At 56.8% G+C, this 16,308-nt stretch overlaps 9 protein-coding genes across 9 annotated transcripts; 6 read left to right on the top strand and 3 right to left on the bottom strand.

Moving 5' to 3' along the window:
* The first annotated feature begins 104 nt into the window (after positions 1 to 104).
* Positions 105 to 2,939, top strand: N657DRAFT_500119 (uncharacterized protein). Its single transcript, XM_062787666.1, has 2 exons — positions 105 to 2,520; positions 2,617 to 2,939. Exons 1-2 carry the CDS (start codon positions 254 to 256, stop codon positions 2,780 to 2,782), a joined length of 2,433 nt encoding a protein of 810 aa, XP_062646113.1. The 5' UTR covers positions 105 to 253; the 3' UTR covers positions 2,783 to 2,939.
* N657DRAFT_647027 (ribosomal protein S18) lies at positions 2,780 to 3,871 on the bottom strand. The gene is made up of 3 exons (XM_062793239.1): positions 3,744 to 3,871; positions 3,319 to 3,635; positions 2,780 to 3,245 (listed from the first exon to the last, which is right to left on the bottom strand). Exons 1-3 carry the CDS (start codon positions 3,835 to 3,837, stop codon positions 3,012 to 3,014), a joined length of 645 nt encoding a protein of 214 aa, XP_062646112.1. The 5' UTR covers positions 3,838 to 3,871; the 3' UTR covers positions 2,780 to 3,011.
* A 362-nt stretch (positions 3,872 to 4,233) lies between these two features.
* N657DRAFT_657179 (alpha-L RNA-binding motif-containing protein) lies at positions 4,234 to 5,256 on the top strand (the record flags this gene model as incomplete). The annotated part of the gene is made up of 8 exons (XM_062794780.1): positions 4,234 to 4,277; positions 4,339 to 4,395; positions 4,446 to 4,476; positions 4,607 to 4,630; positions 4,687 to 4,716; positions 4,774 to 4,854; positions 4,911 to 4,993; positions 5,055 to 5,256. 8 exons carry the CDS (start codon positions 4,234 to 4,236, stop codon positions 5,254 to 5,256), a joined length of 552 nt encoding a protein of 183 aa, XP_062646111.1.
* Positions 5,257 to 5,737: 481 nt separating this feature from the next.
* On the top strand, positions 5,738 to 7,398 carry N657DRAFT_647025 (uncharacterized protein). The gene has a single exon (XM_062793238.1). It carries the CDS (start codon positions 6,178 to 6,180, stop codon positions 6,919 to 6,921), a length of 744 nt encoding a protein of 247 aa, XP_062646110.1. The 5' UTR covers positions 5,738 to 6,177; the 3' UTR covers positions 6,922 to 7,398.
* Positions 7,399 to 7,546: 148 nt separating this feature from the next.
* On the top strand, positions 7,547 to 8,823 carry N657DRAFT_647024 (uncharacterized protein). Its single transcript, XM_062793237.1, has 2 exons — positions 7,547 to 8,320; positions 8,410 to 8,823. The coding sequence occupies exons 1-2, from the start codon at positions 7,795 to 7,797 to the stop codon at positions 8,742 to 8,744; spliced, it is 861 nt and encodes a 286-aa protein (XP_062646109.1). The 5' UTR covers positions 7,547 to 7,794; the 3' UTR covers positions 8,745 to 8,823.
* A 219-nt stretch (positions 8,824 to 9,042) lies between these two features.
* On the top strand, positions 9,043 to 9,995 carry N657DRAFT_647023 (uncharacterized protein). Its single transcript, XM_062793236.1, has 2 exons — positions 9,043 to 9,576; positions 9,637 to 9,995. Exons 1-2 carry the CDS (start codon positions 9,286 to 9,288, stop codon positions 9,700 to 9,702), a joined length of 357 nt encoding a protein of 118 aa, XP_062646108.1. The 5' UTR covers positions 9,043 to 9,285; the 3' UTR covers positions 9,703 to 9,995.
* A 721-nt stretch (positions 9,996 to 10,716) lies between these two features.
* N657DRAFT_682128 (uncharacterized protein) lies at positions 10,717 to 12,033 on the bottom strand (the record flags this gene model as incomplete). Its single annotated transcript, XM_062796459.1, has 1 exon — positions 10,717 to 12,033. The coding sequence occupies one exon, from the start codon at positions 12,031 to 12,033 to the stop codon at positions 10,717 to 10,719; it is 1,317 nt and encodes a 438-aa protein (XP_062646107.1).
* Positions 12,034 to 13,036: 1,003 nt separating this feature from the next.
* On the bottom strand, positions 13,037 to 14,302 carry N657DRAFT_499803 (uncharacterized protein). Its single transcript, XM_062787665.1, has 3 exons — positions 14,030 to 14,302; positions 13,754 to 13,969; positions 13,037 to 13,694 (listed from the first exon to the last, which is right to left on the bottom strand). Exons 1-3 carry the CDS (start codon positions 14,058 to 14,060, stop codon positions 13,213 to 13,215), a joined length of 729 nt encoding a protein of 242 aa, XP_062646106.1. The 5' UTR covers positions 14,061 to 14,302; the 3' UTR covers positions 13,037 to 13,212.
* Positions 14,303 to 14,965: 663 nt separating this feature from the next.
* On the top strand, positions 14,966 to 16,179 carry N657DRAFT_575939 (tetrapyrrole biosynthesis, porphobilinogen synthase; the record flags this gene model as incomplete). Its single annotated transcript, XM_062789142.1, has 2 exons — positions 14,966 to 15,217; positions 15,271 to 16,179. The coding sequence occupies 2 exons, from the start codon at positions 14,966 to 14,968 to the stop codon at positions 16,177 to 16,179; spliced, it is 1,161 nt and encodes a 386-aa protein (XP_062646105.1).
* Between the last annotated feature and the right edge of the window lie 129 nt (positions 16,180 to 16,308).

The following is a 16,308-nucleotide window of genomic DNA, read 5'->3' as shown; positions in this document are numbered from 1 at the left end:
ATGGAAGTAGAGAGCATCGCAGATTCGGGTTAGGGTCTCGTCCCGTCGGCCGCATTACCAAGCTCGCCCCACAGCAGCTCTGCTGCCGCAAATTGAGGTCATCCATTTGGATCCTTGAATCGCTGGGAAAAAGCTCGGGTTGAAGGTCGACGTTGCCGCAACAACCCGCCGCTTCACTGCGCCATTGCAATCGCAATTGGACGTCTACCAACATGCGCAGGTGGGGATCTGCCTAGACCCCTCATCTCCCACCATGCGGTCGCAGTTGACGCGCAATGTGTACATTCGACTGCTGGCCAGCCACGCCTCGCTCCGGCCATGTTCCCCCCTCGCCGGCCGCTGCCTCGCCGTCGCCCTCCGTCCTCGCCAGTTCCCGCTGATAACCCGCCGACAGCCCCGGAGAACATTCTTCGGCATCTTCCAAAAGCCGCCGCGGATGTTGAAGGAGCCCGACCTGGAGCCCGGCTACGAGGTGCTGCTGCAGTTCAGGAGCTTTGAGGTCGAGAATGCGCGGCCCCCCCCTCGGGCAGACCTGTTGAAAGGCTGGCGGCAGTTCATTCAATACAAGAGGCGGAATCAGAACAGGCCGATGAACTCGACACAAGCCTTCCTCACGCTCCGATTACTCCAGCATCTCGTGTCGGCAGACCCAGAGGCCGAAGGTTCCGTCGACGACCTCAGCTTCACAGACCTTCGCGCGGCTTTGTTGGTGATAGCTACCAGGCCTCCAAAAGGCACGACCGAGCACCATCTCGAACTCGCTCAGCTTCTCTATGGAGAAATCGAACGCAGGATACAGAACATGCGCGGGCAGGGTATTGATGAGGAGCTTATCAAGGAAGCTGTTGGAGGAAAGGACACGGGCGACTTTGAGCTGTTTCTCACAGCACTCACACAGTACGGTGGCTCATTGGAAGCCGCCCAAAGGCTGGCCCAATTTCGGGGCAGCCTGGAAAGCGACAAAAAGGGGCAGGTGGCTCGCGTGAGGGCGTTTTGGACTTTGGTGTTGCGTGGCCTCGCTAAGGAAGGCCGCGAGGAGGAATTGCTCCAAGAATGGAAAAAATACAAGGAGGCGAAGTTGGAGTATATGCCGCCGATTCACGAGATCATGTCTACGTTCTTCGCGACACGGGACAGGGTCGATGAGACAAAGCAATGGTTTGAGAAGCCTATACATGCCAAATGGTCTCCGAGTCCGAGGGCGTACATGGAAGCCATGAAGTTTGCCATCCGCAACGGAGAGCAGCGGTGGCTTCAGCCCGTCTTTGAGAAGCTTATCAACTCGAACCCGCAGAAGGACTGGTGGGACGTCATCTTTCAGTGGGCCGTGCTGGTCATGGACAAGGGGGTCGAAGACATCAAGCAGATGCTGCAGGTCATGTCAACACCAGCCGACGGCAAAGAGGGCCCAAAACCGGACGCAGCAACCATTGACGCCCTGATTACGGCGGCCATCGAGAAGAAAAACCCGTACCTCGCCGAGAGGTTCCTCTCCCTCGGCACTGAATTAAAAATCCGTCCCAGAGCATCCACCTACATCCTCCAGATGGACTACCGACTAGACGCCAAGGACTTCGGCGGCGTACACGCCATTTATGAAAAACTCTTGAAGGGTGAAGTCACTGTCCCGCAGGACGAAGACCTCCCCGTCGTCAACAAGTATCTCCGCGCCTTGTGCGCCGCGCCGGAACCCGACCTCGGCCGCATCCTCGACATCACCGCCGACCTCGAGCAGCGCCACGCGACGCTCGAGCCAGAAACCGTCGTGTCGCTCTGCATGCTCTTCCTCCGCAATGACAACCAGTACGACGTGATCGACACCCTCTCCCTGCACACCGTATCCTACAGCCTCGAGGAGCGCGTCCAGGTCCGCCGCGCCTTCATCGAGTACTGCCTCGACCGCAAGGTCAGCACGGCCCGCGTATGGGACTGCTACTCCCTCCTCCGCCAGTTCTTCCCGGAGACAGAACCCGACGAGCGCGTCCGCCTCATGGACGCCTTCTTTGCGCGCCGCCGCCCGGACATGGCCTGCATCGTCTTCGGGCACATGCGCGGGCAGGGCAACCTGGCGCAGCGGCCGACGGCCGACATGTACGTGCGCTGCCTCGAGGGGCTGGGCCAGCACCCGGATGCCGAGTCGCTCCGCATGGTGCACAACATGCTCAAGATGGACACGACGGTGCAGATGGACACGCGCCTGTACAATGCCCTGATGATTGCTTACGCCGCGAGCGAGGAGCCCGACGTGGCGATTGAGTTTTGGCGCGACATCACCAATTCGGCCGAGGGGCCTTCGTATAATAGTTTGGCGATTGTGTTCTGGGCCTGCGAGCTGCAGCCGTACGGCGATCGCACGGCCAGGGGCATCTGGCAAAAGGTGTTGAAAATGGATCTCGAGGTGCCGCCAGATGTGTTCTGGGCGTATTGTGGTGCTCTTGCCGGGAGCGGGCATCTCGAGGAGGTCATGAGGTTGATCAGCGGCATGGATGCCACCGTGGGGTATGGGCCGGGGTTGATGACGTGAGTTCTCCTTCTCCTCTTTTGCCGTTGATGTCGTCTTGTGCGGGAAACAAAAGAACAGTGAGAGAGAAAAGAGAGATGCTGACTTGGCTGCAGATTGGGAGTCACGTACAATGCCCTGCCCGGGTCAAGCAAAAAGGACCAGTTTGAGGCGTGGGCGAGGGCCGAGTACCCGGACATCTGGGCACAGCTCGAGAAGAAGGGCCGCAAGGAGACCATCATGGGCACCAAGTTCAACATTGTCAGGGATATGAAGGCATAAAATCCGTGTGTTGCAGCGGTTGACAAATGTTGTATCATGCTAGGTGGCAATGTAAAATGTGTACATGTACAAGAACCTCTATACATCCGCAGGGACTCATTGCATGGCTGTCCGATATCGTACAGATACAAGACTATAAGGTCTGGTTTTTGGTTTTGTACACTCGAGAAAATTTAGCAACAAGCGGCATATCCTTCCAAGAACTCGCCTCAACCTCAACCCCACCGCTCTATAGCACGTTCTGCCTCGCTTCTGTTGGCGTCGGGATGGCAGAGGTAGGCAGGCCGTGGCGGCCGCGGCGCAGAATCTCGGGATGCTTGTGCACGCTGGGGTGCAGGCCCATCCCGATGGCTCGCCGTATGGCCTTGGCCATCTTGCGCTGATTGACGGGCCGCAGCCCGGTCTCGCTCGAGTGCTTGATCCGACCCATCGACGTCATGAATTCGGAGATGAGGGAGAAATTCTGCTCGCAAACATCCGGTCAGTAAGTCGTTTCTTTAGTTGGTCGTACACACCAAGCAGAAAGAGACACGTACCCTGTAATTATCCAGGGGGTTGAACCCAAACATGTCGACCACGTCCTTGTTCGGCCGCTTGCCCTGCCGGAACTTCTTCATCTCGACCGGGCTCAGGTCCTTGGGCGCGTACACCTCGCCTGTCCGCCACCGCCGCGGCATCTGGCGCACGTAGGCCTCGGTCACCTCCCGGCCCCGCAGGTCCTGGATGCTCGCGCGCGGGGCCTGCTGGTCCATGATCTGGCGCTGTTCTGCTTCCGAGAGGGGGTTTCCCCGCTCAAAGCCCTCCTTGAGCAGGCCATGAAATTCGTTGTTCTTGGGGCCAAAAATGCTGCGAACTGTGACTGCGTTAGGGAGACGCTCTCTTTTTTACTTGTGATCCTCTCTTTCCAGCCATCCTCTTGGTGTCTTTTGGGGGTTAGAGACGATCAGGGGTCATTACTGACGGCCTGCGGCGACGGGAACTGCGGTCGAGAAGGCGCGTGGTTGTTGCGACTTGCATTGGCGCATGGCCGACGAGAGCCACTGCCTGCTCGACATTGCGGCTGTTGTTGTCTTGACTTTCTGGGGAGCGTTTTCCGCTGCTGCTCTGCCCACTGCTGTAACCGGTTTGGGGCTTGTATTGGGGTTTGTCTCTTATCGTTGTCGTCTTCTGACGGCGAGTCTGGGGCGGCCGATTCTTTTGGCGCCGCTGGATTGGCCGGGCCTACCACAAGTGATGGTCCTGGCGCTGTCCACGGTGGGGCTCTCAGCCTTGAGCGGCAGGGGTCGCGGCAGGCGGTTTTGTGTGGGGCGAGGCGCTTTCGTTCCCCGAAATTTCTGGATCCGCCATCAAGGTAGCACCACTTCTCACAGTCGATATACCGACACCCAAAATCAAGCAACTCTTCTGCCTATTGTAAGCTGTTGGTGAATACCGCTGCTTGTGCCATCAAAATGCCTCGTAAACTCAAGTTCCACGAGCAAAAGCTTCTCAAGAAGTAGGTTGCGATTTCTGAATGAGTTCAACATGGAAAGCTAACTATCGCATCTTCTGTCCAGGCACGACTTCATCAACTACAAGCAGGACAACAAGCACAGAGATCACGATGTTTCCAGGTACAAATTTCGAATTAGTGGCATTGATGTTCTGTTCTGACCTGTCCCAGGCGGTACATGATTCAGAAGCCCGAAGACTACGTATGTTCTACTCACGCTTCTCTTCATCTCACTTCAAGGAACTGCTTGGATTCTGCGGGATTCATCTGGCTACACTTCGTCACACAAACTCTTTGAATGATTTGGACCACACCGTCTAACCTTCAAATAGCATAAGTATAACAGGTTATGTGGTGTAAATGCCTCTGCTCGTTCATGATGGCACCACCAGCAAACTGACATGTTTGATAGTCCCTTCGCCAACTAGCTCATCGCCTCAGCGTATGTCGGCCTTCTCCTTCACCGAGAAATCAGCAAGCTGTACTGACCTCGACGCAGCTCCTTCCCCCAGAGAGCGAGGTCAGGAGAAAACACGAGGCGCTGCTCCTAGACAAACTCTTCGACATGGGGATTCTTCCGGTACGTTCCTGACATGCGGGTTGCCCCTGGCTTGTCATTGACATACCCGTCCGCAGACGAAGTCAAAACTTTCACAAGTCGAGCACGGCGTTACCGTGTCTGCTTTTGCGCGACGCCGTCTACCTGTTGTCATGACTCGGTATGCCTCTGCTACCCCCCCGCCTTACTTGTCCCCCTGTAGTGCTCTAACCGCGGTAAAGTCTACGCATGGCAGAGACCGTTCAAGCGGCAACAAAGCTCATCGAGCAGGGGCACGTCCGTGTCGGTGTTGAAGAAGTCCGTGACCCGGCGTTCCTTGTTACGCGGAGTATGGAGGACTTCGTCACCTGGACCGTCGGAAGCAAGATCAAGCAGAATATCATGAAGTATCGCGACAAACTGGACGATTTTGAGCTTCTCTAATGAGCTCATTCACTTCACTCATCGCCGCGATTGTGGAAACTATGCACCACACGGCGGCCGCAACGACCCTGCCTTGGTCTGGGAAGCCGCCGACAGACCGAGATTATCGCGTCAATTGCACCGAGCCACTGTACGTCTATTCTCGCCCACAACCTCCTTCAAATTAACCACTTGAAGTGAGGTGGTTAAGGCCCGGACTTTGGCAATGGAAAATAAACTACGAGGCCCCGTGCTTGAGGCTCAATCAAGTGCCTTTCAAGGGGCGAAATCGGATTTTGTAGCGGCTAGTTCTTGGTAGCACATTTGGAAGGCCTCAAATTCCTCTTTGCCCAAGGCGTGGATTGGGGAATTGCCAGGTGGTCGAGGTCGAGGTCTGGTATGCTCCGCCAATCCCTCTTGCGATAGGCCTGTGCTTGGGTGTGAAGGTAGCGGAACACTGATTGACAATCTGAACAATATAGGCGTTGAGATAATTCCTTCCGCGTTTGCGAGGAAGTCTATATTTGTCGGCCCAGCCTAATTCGTGTCCCTGACGCCTTCCCTCATTCTCAACCACCCACCAGCCTTTCCCCACAACCACTCGATTGTGTCCAGGCCGACTTGTATTGTTTGCACAGTGAACCACTTTGTTCTTAGCCTCATCTTCCTGAACCTAGACTCTACCTTGCGCCTCTCTATCCTACGTTATTTTTTTCTCGTTCCAACATCCTATTTCCTCATTCTGCTTCTGCCCACTGCTCAATCTCCGGTATCCTTGACCCCTCCCGGCCTGCCGACCCTCCTACAAGCCCGAGGGCACCTCTCACACCTGCGAAGTCCAGGTGTTCGGACAACTCCGGGACCAAAACCGCTGAGCATTGCTTCGGCCTCACAGTTGTCCTGCAACAGTGGGAACCTGTTTCGCCAGCGCCTGCCGAGAAGATGAACACCGAACACCGCCAGGGACACCTGGGCAAAACTCGAGTTCAATTTTCGCATTCTGAGGCCAGAGCAGCACCTCCTGTGCCCGACCGCCACTCCTCGGCGATTTGTTCCTACCAGATGGCACTCAGCAGAGCAAACACCAACATCCTCAACGGCCCGGCCGAAGATGACGCCTACCTCAGAGCTTTGGCACAACTCTCAGCGACTCACTGCCCCTCGCTCGACAACCTTCCCCTCGACCGATTGCCTACCGCCGATTCAGCGGCGCCGCCAATACCACCAGACGAGATCACACGGCAATACCCCTCGTCGGCCAATCCTCGAACTGTTCAGGCAGCAGATACCGGCAGCCAAGTTTCTCCAATAGTAGCAGGTCAAAGGTACCACACCCTGCCCGACGGCAGCGCCTACATCGAGGCGGTGTATGGTTCCGCCCACTACCAAGAAACCCTTGACCCCAACACACCAAACAAGGTCCGGCCAGCCGCGGCCGTGCCGCCCTTCCATGATGCGACGACGTCGGACAACACCGCAATCCACGCCAAAGCGTCATCGACGTCGTCGTCGTCGAGGTTCGCGGCGCTGAACCACATGCCGACGTTTCGGTATGCCGAGGAATTTGCGACAACCGCTGGCAGCTGCGGTTCGGGTCCGGGTGACGAAGCGCAGGAGGGACGGGAGGATCGCCGGGGCAGGTGGCTGCGGTGGCACGCCTCGAGGGCCGGGAGTGCGACAGCATGAGAAGTTGATGGGTGCCCGTTTGGAATTTATGCAGGTATGGACCAGGTCATGGCTAGAGCTTCAGGACAGAAACTCAAGGTGTTGAGAAACGGGACTGTTGGGGTCCAGGCGCAACACCTGCAAGATGTTCTGACATCTCGCCTCTCATGGGAGTTCCTCATCGTGTGTTTCTTGCCATGGGAGTGGATCGGCACAGCAAGCTCGGGAAACACATCGAAGCGACGAGGCATCTCAGTGGCGGCAGTTCTGAATCAGAGTTCTTGGTTGACGTGGTTCCCCCATTCCATGAAAATGATTGATAGCAGTCCGGAAGGTGCTGGCATTTCCCTAGATTGGTTTGCTCTCAACAAGGCGATGTTGGGGGCTTACATGGATGATGTCTGTCTGGGAACCCTCTTTACCTTTGAACACCGTAGTTGTCTTGCTGAATGAAGGTTGGTGTTGTTGACCGAACAGATCATTTGTCATAATCATGGCGGGAGTCCACATGCATGGTGACTTGAGACAAGGAGAAGCGCCCCCACCTGTGCCTTGTCCTTGCATGTACTGATCCTTTGGGATGAGGGGAAGCGGGGTTCAGTAGGACAATGAAGTAGCTGGCGAGCCCCATACCAGCCCGACGCATCCCGCTTCCAGTTGTGGTAGGATTATGGAGTACCTGCGTCGTATGTCGGTGAGGTCGGGTTTGCTGGCCGTTAAGATCTAGCTTGCTTCTTCTTGAGATAATCTACCTACCTAGGTACCCGCATCTCCTAACCATTCAGATCCAACTACTGCGTCCTTTACCGGTCCAACCTCGACTTCTCTAACCTAGCTTTACTTCAGTTTAACTCGTCTTCAAGAGAGAAACTGAGACAACCAACTACAACCACGATGTCATCCCAAACAGCAGCATCAGCCGACCAGGACCTCCTCACTCTCTGCCAAACAGACGCCTTCACCCCCATCCCTGAGGCCACCCTCCACTCTATCTTCTCGAACCCGCCGTTCGTCCCCATCCCCGACACGTTCAACGCCCGCGACCTGGGCCTCCTGCCGGGGTCGCCCATCCGCCCGGGCCTGATCTACCGCTCGGGGGGGTTCTTCAGGGGCCTCTCGCCCGAAGGGGCGGCCACCATCGCGGGTAAGCTGGGCGTCAAGAAGATGTTTGACCTGCGCTCCGTCCGGGAGCACGAGCGGCAGCCGGATCCCAATATTGACGGGGTCGAGGGGGTGTGGGTCAAACCCGGGGAGGAGGACGCCGTAGTCGTGTTGGAGGATTTTCTGGATGGCGAGGGCGAGAAGGGGTATGTGGCTATGTACCTGGATGTCTTGCAGGTGTATCGGGACGGCATCAGGGCGGTGCTGGAGCATGTGCGGGATGGGAGGGGCGAGGAGGGATTGTTGTTTCATTGTACTGGTGAGTCTTGGCCGCCTGCTTCATCCGTCGTATGTCATGAAACGTTGAAGAGAGTAAAAAGCTGACTGCATACCTACCTACCTACGTAGCTGGGCGCGACCGAACGGGGGTCGTGGCTGGGCTATTGTTGAGCCTGGCTGGCGCTGGCACGGAGACGATTGTGCTCGATTTCATGTTGTCGCGGGTTGGGATCGAGCCGGTGAAGGAACAACTGCTTACTTTCGCGCTGCATGGGTCCATGGCTGCCAGTCCCGACGCGCCGGGATTCCGGAACCTCATCAATCTGAGAATTAGCAGCTGGGAGGCGTTTGTCAAAGCAGTCGAGACCAGGTACGGCGGGTTTAGAAACTATGTGACCAAGACGCTAGGCTTGTCGGACGAGGATGTGGCCCAGATCAGGCGCAATCTTGTAAAGCAGAATTGAGTGCACATCTAAGGCAGCGCAGAATAGGATGCACAAATGGTGTATTGGTCGTCTCTGAGCATGTCATGAGACCTCAAAGCATTGTCTCAAGTCCATGTGGAGACAGGTCTGGGGAGCAGGATCCCGTTGTGACGTCATCTTCCGCGGGGCGTTGCCGCGACAGTAACAGCCCTACGAGGACCCAGGGTCCAATGCGTCGTCATTCACACTTCGGGGTCTTTGTGTCCACGTGTAAAAGCAGGTTTCTTAAAATACACTGATTTCGGCTACATTTGGGTCTATTCTTGACCCCTTGGACCTCCAGGATGCCGTCACAACTCAACTAACCGTTACTCTGAGGGTGATGTCATCAGCGTTGACGATGCCGATACAACCACGAGGATTTGTATATATATCCCAATAGCACGCGTCCTATATCAAACAAACTGAAGAATAACTCCTATATCAAACAAACTGAGAATAACCAATAATCACCAAATCAACATCAGCCACAACAACTCTAAGTCAAGCCACAATCATACTACCCTATCAATCCACCACGATGCTTAGATCATCCCGCCACCCCGTCACGGCCACTAGTCGCCGTCCCCGCAGCCTCCGGGGTCTCTTCGGCACCCGTCATCGTGCGGCACCTCGGGCCACAGTAACTACCACACGTCCCCAGCGTCGAGGCGGTCTCTTCCACAGGACACGGCCCCATCACCACCACACCACTGCTGCACCCATGACAGTCACTCATCACCACCAGAAACGCCGCACCTCCATCGGTGACAAGATCAGCGGTGCACTGCTCAGGCTGAAGGGCACCATCACCGGACGACCTGGCGTGAAAGTGCGTTTGATCGAGAGGCCCAAAATGTTTTGTGAACCTTACTCACCTGGTTTGGAACAGGCTGCTGGGACAAGACGAATGCACGGGACTGACGGCCGGGGAGCCCGGCGGAGGCGGTTTCTCTGAATTCCCTAGAGGACATGAGATATCGCACGCACGGTTTCCTTTCCCCAAGTCAGTCGACCAGCATTGAGACTGTTACGAAGAGGATGTCGGGGACATGATTGTTCTTGGTTATCATAGAGGCGCGGGCGCGGCACTTGGATTCCCTTTGCCTTTACTACTTACTACTACACAGGTGTATGCGAGATACCCCAGAGCACCACAATGAACAAAGAGAATGTTGTGCCATCTTGTCAATCCATGAAGATAAGCCAAGTAGGAAGTAAAACACTGCAAGAATGCTGCCGCTGCTTCCACCTTCTGGAGGCAGATACCTGTGCCTCTTCATTATCCGCGCCCAGCAACATGTATTAGGCATTATAGTGGTGTAGTAAGATGAGCAGAGCAAAAGCAAAGGCAAAACATTCCGTCATAACCATGCCTCATCTCCTCATAGCGCTTGTTGCGCATCCGCATACCGAGTCATAACCCATGCCAATATAACGGTCTTCTCCGAGTTTCCCCCAATCTCAAACCCAGGGTATCATTCAAGCCCAAAACCCCAAACTCCCACCTGGTTCCCTGTGATAAGGTCACGACAAAAGGAAAGAAAAAATAAACTTATGAATCTGCCATCCCAGCCACTGAGGCACCAGACACCATCAGTTGCGAGAGGGCTGAGGCCCTCGCTCTCGTTGCCGTCCTTGTCCCCCTCGTGGTCCTCGTTCAATCTGGATCTGCGCTTCCCGTTTTCTTGGAGGCGGATCTTTTCACGCCGCGGGCCTCAAGGGTCCAGTCAACGGCGACGCCCTCTTGGCGAAGGTCGCGGCCCCTATTAACAGTAATTGTTCCAGGCCTCGGAGGCAGGATCCGCGGCTCGACCATGCGGATGAGCCTTTTGTTGGACTCGTGAGTCTTCTTGTACCGAGCACGCTGATAGTGCTTTCGGCACACCCACATCCACACGTGTTCGGGGATGCTGCGGGCGCAACTCTTGTTGCGAAACCGCAGATCCCCATAATCCACCCGACACCCAACTCAAAAAAATCCTGGCAGCGGTCGCAACCCCCCCTGTCCCTCCTCCTCACCCTCCCCTTCCCACTCGCTCGTCTCCTCGCCCTCCGAAGAGGACCGACTCCCCGCCCGCGAGCCGTTCCCGCCCACCTCCTCCTCTCCTCCGCCAACCCCACTCCCAGCGCCAAACGGCCCAAATGTCCCATCCCCAAGCGACAGCGAACCATCACCACTACCCTCGCCATAACCAGCCACAGACGACGACACCCCTTCCCCAGCCTCGTCCCGCCGGCAATCGCCACCAAAGACGACCCCGGGAAACTGCGCGACGAACTCCCTCTCGAGCCGCTCGAGGTCATGCCTCGCCGGAGCGGGGTGCCTCTTGCGGCGCGGGAGGGTGTCGCGCCGACCACGAGCCAAGACTTGGTGTGGCGGGGGCGGGGGCAGCAACACCACCGACGACCCCGGAACCTCATATTCCTCCACAACCGGCGGGTGCAGAGGCGGCAGCAGCGACACACGACTTGCCAGCACACCCAGCACACTTGGGACGGCGGTCGCGACGGCTGTCGGGGTCGTGGTGCTGACCGTCCCAAGTGTGCGTCGGGTTGCGTCGTGTGACGGGGTCGGGTGTCGAGAGGGCAGCAGGGCCGGTTGGGGAACGTCGGCGTGGGAAAAGCTGCGCGACGCTCCGCGGATGGTGGGCGGGGCAGTGGTGCTGGAAGCGGTAGTGATGGGGCGGGTGGTAGTGGGCTCAAAGGGGGCAGGCCGCGGCGGGGCGGGAGACCCCTCGGGTGGCCCCGGCAAACACGAGTCCAGCGCGCTGGTCATCACGCGCTCCGACGCGAAGGGGTTGTGCGCCAGGGGAGGGCCCGTGAGGGATCCGTCCGAAATTGCCCGCGGACGCAGGCGTGTTTCGAACTCGGTGGGCAGTCGAGTCGAGCGCGGAGTGGGCGAGAAGGGGTCGGCGGGTGCGTTGGCGGGCGAAGGGGCAGGCGCAAGCTTGGGGCCGTCCCCGAGCACCCTCAGGGCTTTCTCCCGCGCCAGCACGTTGCCCGTCTCGTTCAGACGGAGCTGGGCATCAGGCACCAGCTCAGCCTGTCCCGAGAGCGGCAGTGGCGCCAGGCCGCCCGTGAGGTGCCGAATGTTGTGCGGCTGAATGGTGCGCGGCTTGGAACCTTCTGCGTCCGCGGGCTTGTTTTTTGAGAAGAGCGAGAAGCTGGGCGTCGATATTTTCCTGAGGAGCCGGCGGCCAAAGCTGGGACGTTCGGTGGCTGCTGTCTCAGCCTCAAGTTGTGCAGCACTGCCGTCCCGTTTCAACGCGGCATTGGCTGCCAACATCCTTTCGACTGCATCCTTGACCTCATCTGCATACAGGGTAGGAGGTTTTGCAGGAGTGGGATGAGTTGTTGCAAAATTGGGATGAGTGCTTGCAGGAATCAGATGAGTGCCTCCAGGGGTCGGATGAGAGCTTGTAGGCGTGGGATGAGGGCGGTTATTGCCACTCAGGCCCACGTCCGGACGACCGATAGCTGCTGTGACTGGCATTGTTGTCGAGCTTGTGAGGTCGGGCGGGTGCATTCGTAAAGGGTGGAGAGGTCTAGTCAATGATTGCGGGATTGACCTGGGGTTGGGGTGAGATTGAGAGGAGCTGCCATCCTGTGGGCTGACACGCCTGCTGGGAGGTCTGGAGAGTCTGGGAACCTCTAAAAAGGCAGGATTAGAGGACGGAGGAGGGCTTGGTCTCCGAGTCCTCCAAGCCGGAGAACGAAGGATAATGGAAGAGATCTCATCGTCGTCATCCTGGTTACTGGCAGGCGGAAGGACAATCTGTGGGACTGACTTTTGACTCGAGGAGTTGTGAGGATCCTCGTACGACGGCCGGTTGGCTGATGGAATAGGGGGCGCCCTCGTCGGAGCGGGATAGGCAACGGAGGAGATATCAACGTCCTTACCTTGGTTGCTGGTTGTACGGACGATCTGCGGGGCTGAGGGTTGATTCTGGGTATGATAAGAATCCTCGTGCGATGAGCGATTGGCTGGCGAGACGCTCGGGCTGCTGGTAATCGCTTCAGCCATGTCGACGCCACCGGCGGTTTGGTTCGTAGAGTTGCTTGAGTTGCTCATGGTGAGTTGCAGCTGATGATCATAAGGAACAAGTCGAATCATCGACTCCAACTGTTGAAGAGGGAGTCGAGGAACTCGAAGAAGGCAACAGTGTAGTGCTCCTCGATGAAGTTTGGTCGAAGGAGTGAGGACTTGCCGAAGAAAAAGAAGAATCCTCTGAACTGACGAGACTTGGCTGAACTACTTGAGCTCTCATGCTCTCACTGAAGCAGTGAGGATTTCACGCAAGTGCAGAAGAGTTCGCTGAAGAAGGAGTGAATTCAGTTGAACTGCATGCAGTTTTCATCGGATAAGTTGAGGAATCCGTCCTAAGTTCGAGGGAGATTTGCTGAAGTGAAGGAGAACCCGTTGACAGCGGAGGACTTCACTGAAGAGAAGATAGTTTCGTTGAACTTAACCGTGGACGGATGGGGGACGAGATCTCAAGATGAAAGAAAAGGTCTTGTTCCTGCCGCATCGACAGACAAACTTGAATGCTGAGAAGGTGATGTTGTTGTCCAGAACGAAGGAATGTGCTAGTGCCGGTGACTTCACGTTGTGAGACTGCTTCCAAGGTTGACTGTCGGAGTGTCCGTTCACTAAAGAGAAAGAACTGAGCGAGTTCGTTGTGGTGTCACAGGCCATGGCAGTGGAAATCATGGTGGTCGAGCGCCTGTGGGTGGTGTTACTGCGTATGTGATTCAGAATCCGGAGGGCTTGACGTTTCCGGGCGGCCAATGGCGGAGGCCGGAGGGACCGGAAGCCGGAAGAGGCTGAACTTGGCCCCACTTCTCCGGAGCTGTGCCCGGGCAATGGCGACAGGTGGCCGGCAATTCTGGAAGGAGTGGGCCCGAGTGACTTCGGACGAGAGTGTAACAGGGAGCATCTCCCAATTGCTTTACTGATCAGCCTCTATGCACGCACTTCTCACGGAATATGTTCAACAGGAACTGACCCAATCGTTGTTGAATGATCAATGGGAGACAACGGGAGACAACGCCCAGAGGGCGTGGTATGTGCATGAAAAATACATGGTCGTCGGCCTGCGAGCAAACACAATTGATGACTCCTCCACACCTTGAGACATCGTCTTGGGGCAAGTGCCGGATAGCCACAATGGGGATGGAAACAGTCAACCGATTCCGTTGAAGATAACCAGAAGCTTGCGAAGCTTGATGGGTTATCAATACCACACTCACGGCGAGGAGCAGATATGTAAGGGGAGACAAACTCAGGCCTATCTCCTCTTCGTCCTGGCCCATTGACTGCAAAATGTTGGCCTGCGCTGTGAGGTGGGGTTGCCAATTACCATCGGCCAGCTACCGTGCCGTCTACCACCAATATGAGGCACTCCAGCTTGTCGACAGATAGCAACATTGAATCCACCATCCATCAAGAATGGCCTTGAGCTGCTTGAAAGGGGTGGGTGTGCTGGCAGTTAGAATTGTTGATGTTTATTTTTTGTTCAGGGGTGTGCCCCTGAATTCAGGGTCGAGCTGGACGGCCTAAACGGCCTTTGGAATGCAATATGCATTATCGGGGTGAGTCGTCGCTTAAACTGCAATGAACAAATATGTACTAATAATATACTTGATGATTCATGTTTGTCATGGATGAACTGACAATAAATGCTTCGAAGGTGCAAGTTGGTGAGCTGCCACAAAGATTGTTTTTACCATTGACAACCCGGGTACCTCAGCAACAGCAACGCCAAGCCCTTTGAAATCTGCAGGTGGTAATTGGCGGATGCGAAACCAGCAACCAAGCCAAGTGGGGTCGCGCCGCAAACTCCCCAGTGGCCGAATGGGGACAGATGTCAGGTGTTTCGGTGTTCGGCTTCTATTTCAATCTTCAAACCGTTCCTCGGCCGCGCATTTCCGGAGGCGAATCATCGTTTTTCTGCGACAAAGTTGGAATTGGTTTTCTGGATCGCCTGCTCCGGTTTCTGAGTTACCAACCGGACCACCTTCGCATCTCACTGTGGTGATTCCCGGAGAGGGTTTGGTCGTCGTACGACCTCAGAAGTACAGTCATTCACACCTCCGCGGGAGTGCAGCGGGATTTCCGACTCCGATCGTCTTATTAGGTCAACCGACCTCTGGCCTCAACTTAGAGCCTCTCGCCCCGTTTTTCTACGCTCTCTCACGCTTTTTCTCGACAGACCGCAATGTCGTTCTCTAGCCTCGTTCAGGATCTGTCGCTCCGCGACGCCAGCACTTCAAGGAGACCGGCGATGCCTCGCGGGGATGCCTCGGTGTCCACTGTTGACGACCGCGCTTCCTGCCTCTCCAGGGCCAAGTCGTATGCGAGCACCGCTGCTACTAGTGTCAGCATCTCCGGCGACATTGGCAGCCAGCTTCATGCCGGCTACAGCCACCCTCTCGCCAGGTCCTGGCAAGCTGAGCGCCAACTGACCAAGGTACGCAATCCCGGAAGGCCCACGCGATGGGATGCATCTAACAAGCGGCTTAGTCGATGCTCATTTATCCCCTCTTTATCTCGGATCAAGACGACGAGGAGGTTCTCATTCCCTCCCTTCCGAACCAATACCGCCGCGGCATCAACAGACTCGTCCCCTTCCTCGAGCCGCTTGTCCACAAGGGGCTGCGATCCGTCATTCTCTTCGGCGTGCCCATGAGGCCGGGCACCAAGGACGCTCTGGGAACCGCGGCCGACGACCCAGAAGGCCCCGTCATCCGCAGCATCCAGCTTCTGCGGCGGCGCTTCCCACACCTGTACATCGTCTGTGACGTCTGCCTCTGCGAGTACACGTCGCACGGCCACTGTGGCATCCTCCGCGACGACGGCAGCCTCAACAACCAGCTCTCGGTCGACCGCATCTCAGACGTCGCCGTCGCCTACGCCCGCGCCGGCGCCCACTGCGTCGCGCCATCGGACATGAACGACGGCCGCATCCGCGCCATCAAGCTCAAGCTGATCGAGGAGGGCATCGTGCACAGCGTGACGCTCATGTCGTACGCCGCCAAGTTCTCGGGCTGCCTGTACGGGCCCTTCCGCGACGCCGCCGGCTCGACGCCTTCGTTTGGCGACCGCCGGTGCTACCAGTTGCCCCCCGGCGGCCGCGGTCTGGCCCGCCGCGCCATTGTTCGCGACATCAACGAGGGCGCCGATATCATCATGGTCAAGCCCGCCGGGCAGTACCTTGACATCATCGCTGATGCCAAGGAACTCGGCAGGGACTTGCCCGTCGCTGCGTACCAGGTCAGCGGCGAGTTCGCCATGATCCACGCTGCTGCCAAAGCTGGCGTCTTCGACCTCAAGGCGATGGCGTTTGAGAGCACCGAGGGCATTCTCAGAGCGGGCGCGACCATTATTGTCAGCTATTTTGTTCCGGAGTTCCTGGATTGGCTGTCCAACTGATTGACGTGAGGGGGGTGTATGTTTGTGGCGTTTGGGCGTTTTGAGGCGCTAGCGAGGGAGTCAGGCTAAATCTGGGACGGTTATGCTGGACGGTACGAGGTGTCTTGTTTCCACGTATGTGTTATAGAC

The sequence above is a fragment of the Parathielavia appendiculata genome, assembly GCF_033297405.1.
Source record: "Parathielavia appendiculata strain CBS 731.68 unplaced genomic scaffold N657scaffold_9, whole genome shotgun sequence".
NCBI lineage: Eukaryota > Fungi > Ascomycota > Sordariomycetes > Sordariales > Chaetomiaceae > Parathielavia > Parathielavia appendiculata.
The sequence above is the reverse complement of the archived record's forward strand: the minus strand, read 5'-3'. Positions and strand labels throughout refer to the sequence as shown.

What these genes read in the sequence shown, in the direction of transcription:
- N657DRAFT_647027 (XM_062793239.1), bottom strand. Translation starts at nt 3,837, where the DNA reads ATGTCGAGCAGGCAGTGGCTCTCGTCGGCCATGCGCCAATGCAAGTCG. An exon ending in AGTTCCCGTCGCCGCAGGCC is followed by an intron (nt 3,636 to 3,743) that starts GTCAGTAATGAC and finishes ACGCAGTCACAG; the next exon opens with TTCGCAGCATTTTTGGCCCC. An exon ending in ACCCCCTGGATAATTACAGG is followed by an intron (nt 3,246 to 3,318) that starts GTACGTGTCTCT and finishes GTTTGCGAGCAG; the next exon opens with AATTTCTCCCTCATCTCCGA.
- N657DRAFT_647023 (XM_062793236.1), top strand. Translation starts at nt 9,286, where the DNA reads ATGCTTAGATCATCCCGCCACCCCGTCACGGCCACTAGTCGCCGTCCC. An exon ending in CCGGACGACCTGGCGTGAAA is followed by an intron (nt 9,577 to 9,636) that starts GTGCGTTTGATC and finishes GGTTTGGAACAG; the next exon opens with GCTGCTGGGACAAGACGAAT.
- N657DRAFT_500119 (XM_062787666.1), top strand. Translation starts at nt 254, where the DNA reads ATGCGGTCGCAGTTGACGCGCAATGTGTACATTCGACTGCTGGCCAGC. An exon ending in TATGGGCCGGGGTTGATGAC is followed by an intron (nt 2,521 to 2,616) that starts GTGAGTTCTCCT and finishes ACTTGGCTGCAG; the next exon opens with ATTGGGAGTCACGTACAATG.
- N657DRAFT_499803 (XM_062787665.1), bottom strand. Translation starts at nt 14,060, where the DNA reads ATGGGCCAGGACGAAGAGGAGATAGGCCTGA. An exon ending in CGAAGAGGAGATAGGCCTGA is followed by an intron (nt 13,970 to 14,029) that starts GTTTGTCTCCCC and finishes TAACCCATCAAG; the next exon opens with CTTCGCAAGCTTCTGGTTAT. An exon ending in GATCATTCAACAACGATTGG is followed by an intron (nt 13,695 to 13,753) that starts GTCAGTTCCTGT and finishes TGATCAGTAAAG; the next exon opens with CAATTGGGAGATGCTCCCTG.
- N657DRAFT_647025 (XM_062793238.1), top strand. Translation starts at nt 6,178, where the DNA reads ATGAACACCGAACACCGCCAGGGACACCTGGGCAAAACTCGAGTTCAA.
- N657DRAFT_647024 (XM_062793237.1), top strand. Translation starts at nt 7,795, where the DNA reads ATGTCATCCCAAACAGCAGCATCAGCCGACCAGGACCTCCTCACTCTC. An exon ending in ATTGTTGTTTCATTGTACTG is followed by an intron (nt 8,321 to 8,409) that starts GTGAGTCTTGGC and finishes CTACCTACGTAG; the next exon opens with CTGGGCGCGACCGAACGGGG.